An 18,460-nucleotide genomic window follows, 5' to 3' on the forward strand; every position below is an offset into this window, starting at 1 on the left:
TACTATGTTCTGATGTATTTAATAATTATGCTCAGCATGATGGAGTATCTTCGATAATTGGTAATCAAATTTTGAACACACTTGTTTATTATTTCTACATAACTCATTATCATAATCATCTCTTAAAATAACACATGAAGTCGTCACCAGCTTTTAGTCATCCGTAAACTCTCTTTATCGTTATCAACGTCACTTGTCCTATTTCCGTTTCCGTCATCGGGCTCTCCATTGAGGCTCCTTCGAATGTTTAACACTTATTCGTGTAACACGCAACCCTCTCCCAGCTTCCGATGTACTCAAATCCTTTCTGTCCTTGTCCGCCTGTCTTTCCGTGCGATTTCCACACTCTGGTACACTCTCAGTGGACTGCATTCCACCTATGAGATCCTATGGTGCTGCATGTTCCATTAGACTGGTTCAAGTTTGGGTCGTGGATCATTAATTTTGAAAAAAAATCTTCTCTGCAATATTCGATAATATTTCACTAGAGTGCCGGTGCCAAAAGTGGATTACCTAAGCAAAAGAATTCATAACATAATAACGAAAACCCTTAAATAGATCTTTTTACATCAGTTGAAAAATTTCAACCTCTACTCTAAGAGAAAAAAAGTTCAAGTCATGATAATAAATAAAATTGGTGCACCTCTTTGAAATAATCATCATGAAGTAATGAAATCATAGCATTGGTAACGCCCATGCCGTTTAGAAATGTAAAAATATAGAAAACAATTAATTTAGTAATTTTTAGATTTATTGTAGACAACCCAACCATTTTGCGTGATTTTTTTAGATGCCCTTAGGGTCGAAACATCTCAACATTGCCATCATTAGATTCGTCACAATGCAATACATTGGTCACGTCCTTACACGCGTTTTTAAAGGCGCCAATCTCAAAAAAATAGTGAGTGAGCAAAACTGATTTTCTTTGCCATAAACTTTCTACTATTGCATAAGACCAACATTACAATTAAACTACTGTCTGTGGCTTCCTTCGCCCTTATAGTTTCGGTACAATATTGATGTTGGATTCTTAGATGTTTCATCTTAATACCTGGAATGCATTACTGTTAGATAGACTAAAACGAAGAAAATTTATATGGAGAGTTATGGTCTCCCAAGAATTATCAGAATATCTCCAAAACTAGGTGATCAATGGTTTAAATCGACAAATATTCTGGAAGCTAAGAGTTTTTCTCAAGAACTTTCGCAAGAACGGTGCACACATATCAATTATAAAGGAGGGTCTTAGGGTGTAACGCTGCCCCTGGACGATATTAATATATTGATGGATTAATGTAACTCTTCAATTTATTGATGTCCTCTTGGTGTGACATCAATATGTTGAGACAACCATTGAGATGAAATCAGGAAATTTTGATATGAATTTCCCCTCATTTCCCCTCTCATTTTAATCTCGGCAGCCGATAGCAGCCGAGGTGAAGTATATTTTGAGTTCGTCGGGTTTTTTGTTTTAATCGAATTCATAAAAATTAACGAGTTTTGTGCAGAGCCATCCCACGTGGCTGACTTAAACTAAAGCTTGAATAGTGAAGAAAAGTATTGACATTAAAAATATGTGTTATCTAGGGTCTGCCTAAAATTCATTCCTTGTCTTACACAACTCTCAACAAAATTGTGATTGATGACAAAAAAAAAAACAAATTATTTTTTTTATACTTTGAACCAGTCTACTCCTCAGCTTTTTTATCTCATTGCAGTTCATGTGTCGTTTCTATGGTTCCTTCCATTCCACACATCCGATCGGCTTTGGGGAATGATTTTCTGTGTAATTCCAACATTCCTTTTCTCATCTACTCTCACCGCATGCCCTATACCAAAGTGCATGTATGCATGTGTGTATGTGGTTGACCAGAGACTATTTTATAATTAGATTTCCTCAAGCTTTCCAAAAGAGCACCATCCGTCCCGTCGTCACCGCAAATAAGAGCGAACCACAGAGAGTTCTTTTTCCGTATTTCGTACGTCTCCCCGTTTGTGTACTTCTAGATTCGCAACGCAAGCATCGGAAGGCGGGCCAAGACGAAGACCTGCTGCTGCAGGTTCAGGATCAGCCCAGCACTTCTTCCGCTGGTGGCGCTTCAGGAGGAGGCGGAGGCCATTACCAGTCGGCAGCGTACCGGCAGCACCACTTTTACTATCACACTTTGCAGCAGCACCGGCTTTGGAGGACGCATGACGCGGTCACACTGCTCGGCTCCAATTGGAAGGCTGCTCAAAAACTAGGTAATGGTCGGTGGGAAGGAAATCGAATCAGATCGTTGTCGGATGTCAGCATTCGAAAATCGAGAGGGATTTTGGGTTGCGGTTTACCGATAATGATGGGGTGGATAGTATTCAAGTTTTGGGCAGAACTGTACAGTTTATCTACAATTAGATATCGAAGGTGCAGAATGAATTGCCTTAAACATTCCATTGTCGTTTAAAGGGAAGATGCAGGGAAGCCAAGCCTCGAATTTTGAAAACCACTAATCTGAAGAACCAGACAACTGTTTTGGCTGATGATTTTATCGATTGGTCACTTCTGATGCTGACCAATGGATTCAATTTTCAGCCCGAACGGATTTCTGGTTCTCTGGATTAGTATTCTTTAGAATTCGATGTTTGGCATCGATGTATCTTCACCTTAAAGAAAACTTGTTACTCAATATCGTAGTAGGGTAAGTATACCAATTATGGATGCAATGTGTCAACATAATAATTTAAAATCATACTTTGGTTGTGTTTCTAAAACGAAAACTCCCAGAGGGTAGCTGAAAGGGACTATTGCCCTCCACTCCGCCCTTGGCTGACAGGAAAAAAAAACAATATTACCTGCTTGTTTTTAATTATGAATCGTGGTTTGACGGCTAACCAGCCGAGTGGAAGTTTAACAACTACCGAAAGCTAAACATTACATATATTTTGCAATTGGATTAAATGGACAAATTGATGTGAAGTTTTGCAAAAAAGTTACACGTCTTCTCAGTGAGAATCGAACTCACGACTCCCTGATCTCTAGTTAGGGCGCGTTACCCCTACGCCATGAGAGGACTTATGAACGCAGAAGTTAACCTGAATTAGATTTCAGCTCAATAATCAAGTGGTCCTTTTTCGCAAAATGCACCTCTTTCGGAAGAATTAGATGCCCATCCAAACACAACGCTTTCTACATATATCCAATGCCTAGCCCGAGAGCGCATTGTTTTTTAGGTATAGGAATAGCACACTACACTAGCCAGCAACTGCGCTGGCTGAGGTTTCTATTGTGTGTTAAACTTCCGATCGGCTGGTAAGCCGTAAACCACGATTCATAATTAAAAACAAGCAATGATAGAGTAAAGTGGGGCAAAAGTTCGAGTGGGGTAAGAGTTTCTTTTTAAGATTTCTAGCTCAATTCAAAACAAATCTTATAAATGTCATTGTGGTTCGAATGCGATTCAAGTAAGAGACTTTTACTCCAAATATCATAGAAATCGATTGAGATTTGGAAAAGCTATTTGTTGTTTTTCGACGTGAATATTGTAATTTTTGGTCAAATTTTCATAGCATGGAATCAAATGAAGATAAAATCTTTTTCAATATTTTATGTAAGGGCGTTTCTAGGCCTATCATAAGGTTGCTTTGAAGTGTATTAGATTTTGCATAAATGCTTGAAAACAATTTTGGCCCATAGTGGGGCAAAAGTTCGAATCAGCGCACAGTGGTTCGATCTAGAACAAATGTCGGACAAAACCTAAAACTCTCTTTAATATAGCTGAAATCATATATTTGGCATATATTTTGCAATATTTAACTATTATGGACTTTTGTTTTCGATTTTTTCTTGTTTTGGACTGATAATTAGAATATTCAGGTTTGGACAATACATATTCAACTTTTTCAATTTCCCATACAAAATGGTCAACTTGGGTCGGGTAGTTCTCAGTTATTTATTGATGGATTGAAATGACATTTTCACAGCATGTCAGGCATTACTTGAATTTCAACATATATTTGTGAGTAATTTTTCCTTGCTCAACTCCAATAAAAAAAAAACAACTAGACTAAAGTGAAATTTTTGACAAAAAAAAAAACTATTCATCTAAAGATATGGAAGCTCTACACAAAAACCCTCATAAGTAAACATGTTCACTTCGTCTAAATGTCCATCTTATATATTTAATACGCCAATTTTTCAAATTTGTCAAATAAAACACTGCAATGAACTCGTTTGGATAAATCACTCAAAAATATATGTTGAAATTTATGTGATGTCTGAAAAAAATAAGTGAAAATTTCATGCATATTTGTCCATAAATATCTCAGATCTAACCCTGCCTTGATGCAAGTATCATCCATTTAATCAATTTCAGCATGATTGTCATGTCTAAAGCTTCAGTCTGTTATCATATTTGTTTTAACAGCAAAATCAAGTCCACGTAAGGAATGATTTTTCAAAATTTGTTTCATTTTATCTGGAGGCTGCATGTCGAAGGAAATAGCTTCATTCAACCATCCAAATAAGCCGACATAATTAGCAAATTTGTTATATTATTAAGTGACAGTTCTAATTTAAATTAAAAGTACCGTAATCCGGGGTAACATTGATCATATTTTTGAATATTTCTTAAATATTTTGTTTGAAAATGCAAATGTTGCAAGTTTTATATTTTTAAAATAAGTACTGACACCCATAGCTCGTGACTATATACTGCATTTTGTTTTTTGAAAGATTTAAGTATGTTTAAAAAAATGTTTTAAGTGATTTTTTGATTTAGCTGATATGGGGTAACATTGATCACCTATGTAAATAACGTTCGGTAATATTGAAAACATCGTTACTTACTTAAATCATGGTCCCCGCAGCCGAATATGAAAGCCAAACGCTTACAAGCCATTTACTTTTTGAGTCATATTAAAATTAAAAACAACTCGAACCACGGAATACGCTTAAAGGTAGGCAATTTCCTAAGGGAGTTCTATATTCTTTACAGTAATTCGTTAATGTTGCTCAATTGAGCATATTTATGAAAGTTTTGACAACGGAATCGTTTTCAGCGATGCCATTTTTAGTAAGAACCGCATTTTACTTGCTCATATCGTTTGCAGAACTTATGTGAGATATGAATCTTCGGTAGTGTCATCCTTACCCATTGAAATCATTGTTTCGAAAAGTTGACAAATTTACGGATAATGTAAACGGAATTTTCGCAAAAATCCCCACTTACATTAGCTAATGAATATAAGAAAGAGAAGCACCATTCGTGATTTGGAAATGTTCCATCAATATAGGATGATACGAACTCTTTACGAGATGAGTCATTCCGATCAATGTTACCCCGCTGATCAATGGTACCCCGGATTACGGTACTTCAATACCCTAATAATATCAAATATAGCTGTGGAAAATATTCAATTAACCAAAATATTGTACAATAGGAGCCCAGAGTCCTAGCGGTATACGCGCAGATATTCAGCTAGACCAACCTGAGAATCGTGGATTTGAATCCCACCAGTCGAGGATCTTTTGTTAAAGTAAATTTTCTCGACTTTCCAGAGCATAAAGTATCAATGTTCCTGCCACACGATATACACATGCAAAAATGGTCAATCGGCAAAGAAAGTCCTCAGTTAAAAACTGCGGAAGTGCTCATAAGAACACCTGCCTGTTTAGAAGCAGATTTTGTCTCAGTTGGGACGTAACGCCAGAAAGAAGATAGGAGCGAGTTTTTCGTTCCTTCTCGGGATGCAATTTATAGCTACTGCGATTGCAATGCACGTACTAGCGTATCACAGGATTATTATTATTTAATTAGATTGCACTCCGTACACCTTCAAACGCGTTGAAAGTGGTATATCGCAAGTTTTCGCAGAATAATTTGTACCTTACTTGAAATCTCTTATTTTTAGCTTTCGAATGAACTTATTCTCATCGCGGGCATTCGCGGGCTACTAATGTCTTAAGGTACTTTTATATAAAAATATATGTTTTTTGAACAATTTTTTCTGTAATTCACTTTGTATGAATTTAATGAAAATTTGTATTCAACTCAGGTGTACTTTATGTTTACACAAACAACTTCTCTGAAGATACCATTGCGGCTTGAGCTCTCTTTTAATTCATAAATGCCTTGTGGGAATGGATCGCAAATATAAATTTTCTTGAAAAATCATGTCCACGGTCCACTCAAGGAGCTGTAAAAAATTCAAAATCCAATGAATCTGCTTCATACTTTGGATTTGAACCACAGAAGTGTTAAGAAAGCCGGGAAAAATATTACTGTTCGGATAAAACAACTTTGATTTTTAAGGTTTTGGCTGCCTTCGGACCATTGTGCAGCGGGGCAAAAGTTTGACCCATGTATAAAATAACGGAAAAAATCCACATATTATCTTCAAATGTAGTTAAATTTGTCTGATCGTGTGAGAACTGTCACCAAAATTTTACATTTCCACTTAGTTTTGCGAAAAACTGCTATTTTTGAGTATATTACAATTAACCCGGTTTTGGGCAATTTTTTGATGACAATTTAGTGTGTATTTTTCGGCAAACTTAAGTTCACAGCTGGTGTAAAGTATGCCTGTCATAAAAGGATCGATATTTTGTGTTTTACCCTGCGAACTTTTGCCCCACACTAGATTCGAACTCTTGCCCCACCGGTGGGGCAAAAGTTCGAATAAGACAATCAATTTTGAAACTGATATAACTAAAAATGGGTAAATATTTTGACACAAGTTTGTTAAGCAAAATTATAGCTAGTATGTTGAAGGTTCACTGTATGGTATTTGTTTTGTTTCAACTGCTATTGTTTTCCTGGAAACTTTGATTATACCACTAAGGTCGAAGTTTTGCCGCACCTTACTCTATGTATTTTTTTAATAATTTGCCTTTAGATGTCTAGTGAACATGTTTGAGCAAGAATTGAAGTTTAGATTACACTCAAAATTTATTTTACTTTAAAAACTAGGAAACATCAAATTATTTAAACTCTTTTTACCTTAAATCAAAGCTCAAAGCGATAACATGTTTTTTTTTCGACCTAAGTTTGTTTGCATAACATGTTTATACAGAAATAAAACAATTGACGAGTGATCGCATTAAAGTTTGGTTTAACAACAACTAGTTAGAATATGCTCTCTCGTAATTCCAGTAAAATATCTCCAAGTATAATAAAAATTTTCTATTTACAACCAGCAACTTTCAATGAACTTTTATAAGCTTATTGATATGATAAAAATTACAAGTCTTTGTTTTATTTATTTAATTGGATAACATCAACAGGAAAAACGGATTCAAGTGATGAATAACTCATTCTAGTTTAACAATTATTACCAGTTACTAACTAAAGCACAATTCATGACAAAAATACAAATATTATTCGCCAAGAAATAAAATAAAAATAGCTTCAAAATTTCTCCGGATCGTTTGTCGGTGAACGTGGAAGTCGAATAAATTGTTTTTTAATTTTTGATTTGCGATTTTGTAGTTTTTGGCCTAAAATAAAGTTTGAATGCACTCAAAAATTTTATTTTCTATTCAAACATGTTCACCAGACTTCTATAATAAAATTTGTAGCGACAAAACAAGATGTCATCGTATAAAATTTTGATTTATTGGAAAATAGTATAACAAATGGAATATTCGTAAATTTTAAAATTTAAATCAATTTAGAGTGTAATCAAAAACATATATTTCTGCATAAATATATTCAATAGACTTCAGCAGTCTTGCTTCAGTCGCGAAATCCACCAGTTATTTCTTTAAGTTTGCCTTTATAGGCAAACAGTGTAAAAACATTAAATTCTTTATCGTTTTCAATTAACTGATATCTTGAGTGTAATCAAAAATTTATATTTGTGCCCAAAAATGTTTGCTGGGATTCTGCAATCAAATTCATGTAGCAAATCACTACATGTCACAGGGTCGAATTTTGATTTACAGGTAAAAAGATTTAACAACAGGGGTAAACAATTCGAGTGTAATCAAAAATTTATATTTCTACTTAAACATGTGAACTGTGGTTCCGGGACTTATTTTCATCAAGGAAACCATAATTTACCGCCTTAAATATTGTTAAATTGCTTAATTTGTGCCACAAATCCATACCAAATAACACTAAGAAGAACATTTTGTTAAAAAAAAAACTTTGGGTATACTATCTTTTTAAACATATTTTAAATTGTTATTGAAGTCGAAAAGTGGCTAATTCCATTGCTGCAAAATAAATTGAAAATCGCTTAGAAAACGACGGAGATATGCATTGTCAAATTTGGACTTTTAACTTTTTCTGGACCCCTTGTTGTAAGCGTAAGTTTTCTCCCCCGTGGTAGTAAAAGAGTTGAACGTTTACAACCGAAAATATTTTTTTCAACGCTTACTGTTACTAAAGGTAACTGGCATTAATTTTGTCTTAATAGGAAGCAAAATTAATGCTATAAAGCTATTACATATCGACGACACACTTTTAAGATTTTTTTTGGATCCTCACCAAGTGCAATCACTTTCCAACCAACATCGTGCAACTTTCAGAAAAAAAACCGTTAATTGTTATGGATGATTTGTGACAAAATAATATTTTTCGCTCCATAAAAAATGGTTTCGCCATCGTTTTTGTTGCTACAGAACACAAACTGTGAACTATACGAACGACATTGCAACAAATTACTCCTCTGTATGTTACCCTTGGGTGCCACAGAGAATGTTCTAAAGCTATTACACCAATCGCTTAACTTTATAATAGTTATAGCTTAGTTCAACGACTCTCATGTTCCGCCCCATGGTTTTCCTTCTCACTTGCACATGACAGGGCAGCCCATCAGTGTAATTTAAACAAGTGGGCAAATTCCCAAGAAACCGATTTTCATTTCCCTACGAGTGTATCACGGTGTAACACACATAATTCGAGTGCCATTCCTTTTTGGCGACAACTAGAGGGGAGGAACTTGCTTCCAGCTTCTTCCACTGCAGCACTTGTCCTTCTAAGTTGGCAAGCTGCATCACTTGGAAATTGAATTAAACGCACCAGCAGGAATAAGTTTTGGAATTTGGGGCGGTGGAATGATGTTATAGCTATCGTTGCCGTCGTTTTGAGGGCGAAGAAAGTTATTTAACTTGGAATGGCATTTGAAACGACTAGATCCATTTATAGAGTGATAAATTTAGAAGTTAATAGGGTTCCTAGCTTTTATTTATACACAGATTAGTCTTCAGCTAGCAGGAAGTGTAACACATTCTTCAATGTCATTACTAACTGCTTGCCAACCGTTTCATCTCGGAACAGTGTTGTAATAGGGGGCTTGACTGGTTGACGCTGGACTCGCTGTAATGGCACAGGGAGCGTTAGTTGAACTCCCGGAATCGCCATTTCCACAAAAGGGCTCTAATCCGAGTAGTTGTCTGGACACACTCTGCGTCAGCTCCAATGTGCGCGTGATACCCACAAGACAATTCCGGAATATTCGGTACACTTGATCTTTGTCGTCGGCTTCACATGGTAGCGAGTTAACCGCAGCTTCAATGCACTGTTCCGTCTGGGGAGACAAAAGCTCCGGATTGCCGAACTGAATGTAGAGATGTTGGGGCACTATGCGATCCTGGTAGAAACCAACTCGAACGTATAGGGTGTAAAGGACCGCTGGAAACTCCTTATTATCTAGAATATTTCCTTCACTGAATTGAACCAATGCTTCCTGTGACACCTCAGTGATCGATAGCACAGAAATCATCAACTGGTCCGATTCTTCGTCGGTAAAGGGAAGGAATTGCTCGGTTTCGTTCAGATTGCCATACTGCCGATAGTAGCATATGAACGCATCGTAAGCTCGAGTCTGAACATCGCGATCTCCCCCCGGAAGCTGCCGGGATCTCTCGATACAATCTCGCGTTCGGTTCAGATAGCACGTGTCCTCCGGTGTGGGATTGAAGTAACTGTTCATGACCTGCTCCTGGACTCCGGTGGTGTCGTTCCAGCTGCGAACATTGATGAGGGCGCAGCGTATCAGCCTTCGAACATCCGGTTCATTTGGGTAGGATTCCTGAACGATTCGGTTTAACGAACAGTTGGATAGTTCGTAGTACTGGGCACATTCTGCCAGTGCAGAGGGAAAACTCTTATAGATTGTGTAATGAGGAAGGTGGGGTTGTGCGTCTTCTGAGGAAACGATGGATATCATAGCTAGTAAAACTACTACGGTGGAATGCATTTTGAATGAGGAATGAGTACTGGAAATGGATGTTATTTGTCAGGTGTATTTAAGACAGATAGTAGACGCGTTTTATGATGTAATACTGTCTAAGTGAGAAGCAAAATATTTTCATAATTAACATAAACGATATGGCTGCTTCATGGAAGCCACTTCAGAGGGGTGCTGTGTCGTGACGCGCGTCTTCCAAATAGTCAACATAGTACAAGCGATGCGTTTTTTTGTTCATACCATTCAAAAGCTTTTGGTGTGCACGTTTGATAAACTTTCACATCATTTCTGAACATGTTGCTCAATTGTCTTCAGAGTATGAATGAACATGTTGTTGCCAGGGAGATTCTTGATTTATGAATGAAGATCTAAACTTACTCAACTTTTGATTTTACATCTTAAAAAAAACAGTGGAACTTGTGTGCTTTCAAAAAGAAGCAAACTTATTTGTGACTCGGGTGCCGCCGTGTTAGCGGATATTCTTACGCTCTAATGACGGAATTCTTTTGTTTACTTTTCAATATGCGCATTTGCGGTGGGATAACTATTTAGGCATCTTGTTCTGTGCACTCATTATAGATCTTATCTAGATTCTTAAAGAACTCATATTTCTTATTCATCGGTTTTATCGTCCGTTAGCGCATATGTTAACCTTCATTCCCAACGTAAAGATTCGGTCCCTCACCGGTATCAAACAAATTGCTCGTTTCATTCCGGCCCAGTCGACCCAGTTATTGTGGCTGAAGTCTGCCGTCAGGTTCACTGGAGACCAGTAACCTTAAACCTGTTTTTTTTCGCATTCTCTCAATTAAATGGCGTCGGCGGATTTAGTCTACTTCATCGGAGAGATTACACAAAGCTTGTCACTACGATTGTATGACTAGGTGCCGTGGCCAGTTAAAGCCATTAAATAAAGATAGAAAAAAATAATGCAAGCCTTAGCTAAGTCGGCAAACAAATTTCATGAGATCTCAGCAAATGAGAGCTGAGTATTAGTTAACCCTCAAAGCCCCGGGACCTTTTACTTTCAATCGACTGGTGCTCAAGAACAAATAAGATTAATGAAATGCGGTTTTCACTATGATCGATGGGATGAGTTAGACTTCCTGCGAGAGGGGTTTTGAAACCGGAAGTACAAGTCTGGACTTTTTTTTAACCGGAAATAAGTGCTCACTAGTCACATTTTTTACAACTTCAACAACAAAACCAATTTTTAACGATAGTTTTTAGACGTTATTCACCGGACCAAGGCTAGAATACATCATTCGGTTTATTTTCTCGCATGGGACGAAAGCGGAAAACTGGTTCCAAAGGTACTTTCCGGGTAGGAGCCGAGGTCAAGGAACACATGGAAATTTGGTTGTAGGGTCACTTCCGGTAAACCAGAAGACAAATATGGATGAAGGTCAAAACTAGGCATGAGACTGCTCAAAAGCGTCTATGTCTATGCGTTGCTGTAAGAATATGATTCTTGCCTATACGGACATTTCGACCAGATTGCCAAACATTGAATGGATTTTGAAATAACTTCCGGTGAATCACGTACAAACATATATAATTGGCAAAACTAGGCATGCGACCATTCACACTTCATGAAATAACCTTAGCGTTGCTGCAAGAACATGCCTTTATACCTGCCATTGTCTGTTCATCAGGCCGCAGTATCAATTCAAACAGAAATCAATACAAGCATAAGAACATGTATGTTCACGAAATTTGAGCGGTCGCTTGCGTAGTTTTGTCAATTATATATGTTTGTACCTGATTCACCGGAAGTGAGTTCAAAATCTGGTCATTGTCTGGTCACATGTCCGAAGCATCGGCACAGGCAAAAAGCATGTGCTTAAAGCTACGCTGAGGTTATTTCATGAAGTCTGAGCAGTCACATGTCTAGTTTTACCTGTTATTTATGTTTGTCTCCAGATTCACCGGAAGTGACCTCAGAATCCTGACCATGTTTGGAAGCTCCTACCCGGAGAGTACTTTCGGAACCATTTTTCGTCTTTTGTCCCATGCAGGGAAATAAACCGAATGATGTATTCTGAACTTGGTCCGTTGAATAATGTCTAAAAATGGCTAACACCTATCGGTAAACATTGGTTTTGTTGTTAAAGTTGTAAAAAATGTGACCAGGGAACATTTATTTCCGGTTGAAAAACATATCTAGACCCGAATTTCGTTAAACTTATTTATTTCTGAGCACCAGTCGATTGAAAATAAAAGATCTGTCCCGGGGCTTTGAGGGTTGAAAAGAACGAACTCTTTCTTTTCTCCTATTGTATCTTATTCGTATCTCGGATTTATAGGCCTAGAATAATTATAGCTGAGAAAAGTAGATTATGTATGAGCATTGACAAGCATTCGAATGACAAGGTCATCAACTTCTCCTAGACTTTTATAACGCTTGACACGTGCCTTGCTTTGCACGCCACTCCACACATGCAAGTAAATTTTGCTGCTGCTCCTTGCTCTCAGCGCTCTCAGCATAGACAGACAAATTTGCCCCGCGCACTCACATTACAGGCAAACAAAAAAAAAGAGAGTGAGAGCGAGTTTCTGGGAAAGAATGTACGGAGAATGCCGAGGCAAAAGATCGTACAACACATGGCGCGTGAGTCGTGCAACATTGAATGGACCGTTGAATCCGTTCGTTCGGTTCAGTTCGCTCTTCCTTTACGAGCCGCTGAGCCACTGAACCGTCCGTGTTGCCAGCTACATGTGTATCAGTGGATTGCAAAGCGTGCAACATCAAGGACTTCAAATTTGGCTAGCAATTTAGAAAATAACGATTTTCATACAGGCCTTCCAACCTTTTTGAATCGCGTGCTTAATTTGAGAAAAGTAGTGTACGGTGGGTCGAACTTTTCAAAAATATCAATATTTTCATTAAAACGAACGAACGTGAATCATTTAAGTTATGTTTGCAGGAGATTTTAAATAAAGGTTATTGCTACAAAGCATCTTGCTCAGGATTATGTGACAGTCCTTCCCTGGATTTATAGATTATCTTGCCCAGGATTCGGTTTTCTTTATTGCATTAGGATCCAACATGATACATAATCCTCGAGCTGTTTAGTGGAATACATATAAATAAACGAAAAACCGAATTTAGTACTATACCATTTAATTCCGCTAAGTTAGTATCCTTTGACAAGTCGAGTCTAGCCCACGACACTGAACACGGCCTTACAGTTGAGGTCGAAATACGCGTATCGGTCAAAGGATACAAACTCTAGCGAAATTAAATGATATAGTACTAAATTCGATTTTCGTTTGTTTATTAGAATCCAGTACAAAATTGTTATTTAAATACAGCCATGATAATCATGTCCAACATTAAATATGAGTAAGTTCCAGGCTTCTGTCAAAAACTTGACAGGGATTCTGTAAAAATTCAAATCTGGTACGAGAGAATCCTGCCTTAGATTTTGCGAGGAGCCTGCCAAAGGGATTTATGAGAACTTCAACAGAATCACTCTGGCAGAACTCTGTCCGAAATTGTGTGAGCATTATGTCCCAGATTAGATGATTAGCATGGCTAGGATTATGTGGAATCATGCTCAAGATTACATGAAAAAGTTGTTGAAATTTCCGACAAAAATCTTGTTTAAGATTGTGTAAGAGTTCTTTACAATACTTTATGAAAGATTCATGTTAAATCGCTCTTAGGATCGTGTTTAATTCATGCCCGGTATTCAGTTAAAATCCAGGATATTATTCAATGAGACTGTGGTTGATGAAAACAATGGAATAAAAATTGTTCTTGTAATTCTTATAGAATTAAACTAATCATTGAAACAGCTTAGTTTGTTCCGTACATAAAACAGATCTTCGCAAACTAGACTTACAATTCTTGAAGTAAATAGCATTAATATATTTGAGTTTCAAGTCGGCAGAAAAGTCAACGGGCCAGATGTGAGAAGATTCTCCAAGCTCATCGCGGGCCGTACGTTGGGCAGCTCTGTTTTAATGGTTCTCTAATGTTGGAACCTTAAGAGTATTGAATGGTACCGAGTAATGTGTGGTCTTTCGATTGCTTTGCATGCTCCTGTAGTGTGAGCGACGGAATCAAGACTAATTGTGTTTGGCCCGCGTTGTACGAGTGCGAAAAAGAATTGCGTTTCTCAGTTAGGGCCGATTTCTTCACCCCCGCTTAGGCCTTAAACCTAGTTTAATCATATGGGTAAACGTGGTTTACGGCTTAAGTGAAGGTGAAGAAATCGGCCCTTGGTCTGTATGCTTTAAGTGAAACTGAAAGTGGATTGTGGCTGCTCAATCAAGGATGAAGGATCAATTGGTGAGCTTCATGCCTTTTTTTAAATCTGTAAAATATGTATGACTGCACATTTAGTCGTTAGTGTCAGTGTGAGTGTCGGCATAAACTCTTATTAATTATTTATGTTTTACATGTATCTTTTCATGACACCCCTTTACTTTTATCTTTATTTTCGTAATTAAAAAAACATTGAATGGTTCGACGCTAAAAGTATATGATAGCAAAACGTTCACTTCATTCAATAAACTGTGAGTGTCAGCATAAGATTGTTCTGTGCAGGTCCAAACAATCGAGTTTTTTTTCTTATCATATGAGTAAAATTTGACAATACATGCTTTCGTCCTGATAGCAGCAGGAATGTTGCGTTTATCTATTTTCTCAACAAACTTTGAACGGTTCGTCATTTTAAGTATCGACATTATTCTCTTTTACTTGGAAATTGATATGATACAATTGAAAATATTATATATAAGCATGTTCACATCTCACAAATAATTGTTTATCATGGTCTAATCGCTTATCAAACTGAATCCTGTGATCCAACGATCCTCCCCAGTAACAAACATCCCTCCCAGTAACATATGTGGAGATGCCGAGGTAAACGCGGTTTACAAATAGCAAAGGTTACACACTAACATTCCTTCCCACCTGAATGCAAAGACGTGGCCGGTGCCGTTATTTACCCTGTTTAAATAGAGGTACTGAATTATGCACACTGAAGAAAATTATGGATAATCCCAGCCGAACTTCTAGTTGATTCTTTGTGCAACTTCTATGACAGTAACCATTGATATGTGTAGTCAGCTAAGCTAAGCTAAGCTTAAGGATATTTAATGGTACCTTTAAAACTTCCATGTTATAGGCTCTTTTGATGGTAATCGTTCACTGTTGCCAGAATTTCATATCATGCTAGCTATAAGGCCATGCTTCAACATTGCTTAATATGTAGGATTTGTTTTTTGCCATCTAGTCTTTGCATTTTTTTGTAAACGTAGTTCAAGCTTAATTTCTCGCTACAATTGATTCTTTTTAAATGTAATCTCATGCAAAGGTCTAATCGTGAAGTTATCATTTGGATTGTTTTATTCGCAGCTTAACTAATCAGAACAAATATCCACCCGTCCTAAAAGGAGCAATAAAACAAACACCATAGCAATATGTATACCAAAGCACAACGCCCAAATTAATTTGCTCGTCATCCACCGAAAGCTTCCAAAATCCGGATAAATCGTTTTTATCGACCAGATTCGCAGACGCCTTAGCTCAGTTAATTATCGCAGATTTGTCTTTCGCGAAAACTCCAATGACTCGTTGTAACACAGCTCTCGTACAATCGAGCATCATCACTTCTCCTCCAGACAAGGTCTGTTTGCGAGATTTATCAACAATTCAATCAGAAGCGAAATGTTTCGACGAAAAGAGCAATCTACGGCCGGAATGGTGATTCCCTACTCCCGCAGAAAAGTATCCATAGACACAAACTGCTTGCGGCTAGTTTGGCTTGATTTACGCCTTCGATTTGTCGGAAACAAAATTTCCTCTTAATTTGTGTGGTGGTGATATCTTCGAATCGTAGCTTACAAGATGGTGCAAAAGCAGTCCATTATTTTGAATAAGGCCCTGATTCTAATGCTTACAACAATATGTATTCTTCCTAGAAAGATTAATTACACTGTGTTGATAGAATGCAATACAACCCAAACTTCTAAATATTTGCAACTAAAAAATAAACAATCAACAACTTGGTAACTGAAAGCGACATATCGGTCCCGGTCATAACTGAATGTTAGCAATGCAAAGTGGCCCCGTTATCACACGTTTTTCAACCTATCAGAACTATTTTAATTTCGGCAGTTTTGTTTAAGTACGCACTCAGTTTCCTTTTTTACCCCTCGACAGAACGGTGGCTTGGAAATCAAATCGTCACCATGTGGATCTCCGCAGCTTGTCTTATTCTGGCGTTGAGCTTCACCTCAACATCGCACGTGTTGGGCCTGGATCATTACTTCTCATACAAAGAGTTCGATTCCTACTTCCACGAGTGCGGTGAATACTTTGAGGTGCCCAATTGTACCTTAGACGAATACACCGCCAATGCTTTCCCTGACGACCCGGAAGTTCGGAGGCTGATACACTGCACTATGGTAATTTTCAAAGGATGGCAGGACGGATTGGGTGTCGTAGAGTCCGTCATGTCCGACTTCTTCAATCCTGCTCCGGAAGACACCTGCTACGCTGACAGGACTCGAGATTGCATTCAAAACTCCCAAGCACCATGTGACAGTAATTCAACGCTTGCCTACAAGGCCTTCCAATGTTACTTCCGTCAGTACGGAAACCTTAACCAGAGCCGTCAGTTCATGCCATACACTCTCCGCGAAGAGCAGGTGTTGATCGAGACTGCGATCGCCATCGTTAACGTACCAAAGGACGAACTAGTGAACTACAGCAACGGAATTCTACTAGATCAACCACACTTTGCGGATGTGATCTACGTAGTTTTCGTCCGAGGGGGTTTCTATGATGTTGTCCAAGGACTTTCCCTTGACAATCTCTACACGCAGTGTGGAAAGCCTGAGCTGCTGACCGCAGAAACTCAACAATGCGTGGACGCAGCTACGTCCGCTTGGGATGGTAAAAGTCGAAAGGATTTGGTTTATGCTTACTTCGTGAACTGCCTGCAAAATGTTATAACGTTTGCACAACGGATCCAGGAGGTGGCGACCTATTTGGTGGCGGTTCCACCATCACCTTGCCCTCCAGCACCGAGCACCCCATGTCCAACGACTACGACGACTACCACCACAACTCCACCACCTCCCAGTACGGTTCCCCCGTGCTACAATGTAAGAAACTGAGCCGTTGGTGTTCTGACGTTTAAATATTTTTAAATAAATATGGATAATTGAAATTGAAATGAGACATTATTGATTTTAAAAGCATGTGTGGTAAAATAAGGCTACTTAAATAGTTTTAAATAGTCGTGGGGCCTTCCTTAGCCGAGTGGTTAGAGTCCGCGGCTACAAAGCAAAGCCATGCTGAAGGTGTCTGGGTTCGATTCCCGGTCGGTGCAGGATCTTTTCGCAATGGAAACTTCCTTGATTTCCCCGGGCATAGAGTATCATCGTACTTGGCACGCGATATACGAATGCGAAAAATAGCAACATTGGTAAAGAAAGATCTCAGTAAATAACTATGGAAGTACTCATCAGAACACTAAGCTGAGCAGCCGGCTCTGTCCCAGTAGGGACGTTATTGCCAAGAAGTAGAAGAAGAAATGGTTTTTGTAGAGGCAAATTGTAATATTTTCGAACACCGTCTTGAAAATTATCATTTTAGGGGAATTTACGTATTCTCGACAGTATATGCCGATGTTGCGCTTCTTTTGTAAATTTATCAGGCATAAGCAAACAAATTACATGCTTGTTTTCATTTATGCACTGTTCAATCCTTTATCGATTCACACCGACAGACTTAAAATTAAAATAATTGAAAACATTCTTATAACGCTTCGATCATCTGATGTCAGTGTGGATATAATAGGCAGCCTCGTTTTCTTCAGCAGCCTCATAATCTGCTCTGCAGCTCCCAATAAGCCGCATTTTGAGGCGTATTCATTTGAATTGATGACATCTCTTTCGAAATTATGTGTTCAGTCTCGTAAATCTCAACAGCAAGAAGCTGATAAAATAGACAATCATCCGAATGTTTTTATTGGCGTGTTTTGGTAGAAAAGACTGTCAATTTGGCGTTCTAATTTTGATTGCCGATAATAGTCGAATGGTGCCAAAGCCGTAAATTACCCTATATATTTAAAACAAGAACTGATATCTTGGCCATGAATTTGAGTTACAGGCGGTTATCAGCTTATTTCCTTAGGTCCTCTGCTCTTTTTATTGCCCAGATAACCAGAACTTATAACGAAATCATCTTTTGCCTTGAACAATGGTTATATGTGCAATGATTCCGTATTAAATTTCGTCAAACATCTACATATGTCATAGGCGTCGC

The 18,460-nt window shown here is 38.0% G+C and overlaps 2 protein-coding genes across 13 annotated transcripts in view; both read left to right on the top strand.

Moving 5' to 3' along the window:
- LOC5568834 overlaps positions 1 to 17,366 on the top strand; it is a 68,814-nt gene extending 51,448 nt beyond the window's left edge. The window contains exons 2-3 of the mRNA XM_001658150.2: positions 2,008 to 2,244; positions 16,349 to 17,366. Of these exons, the coding sequence (XP_001658200.2) occupies positions 2,008 to 2,244; positions 16,349 to 17,307 (1,196 nt within the window). The 3' untranslated portion in view covers positions 17,308 to 17,366. The remainder of the gene's footprint in view (positions 1 to 2,007; positions 2,245 to 16,348) is intronic.
- Positions 1 to 18,460, top strand: part of LOC5564986 (dual 3',5'-cyclic-AMP and -GMP phosphodiesterase 11) — a 425,037-nt gene that overhangs the window by 238,870 nt on the left and 167,707 nt on the right. The window lies entirely within an intron of this gene.

Source organism: Aedes aegypti, chromosome 2 (assembly GCF_002204515.2).
Source record: "Aedes aegypti strain LVP_AGWG chromosome 2, AaegL5.0 Primary Assembly, whole genome shotgun sequence".
Lineage (NCBI taxonomy): Eukaryota > Metazoa > Arthropoda > Insecta > Diptera > Culicidae > Aedes > Aedes aegypti.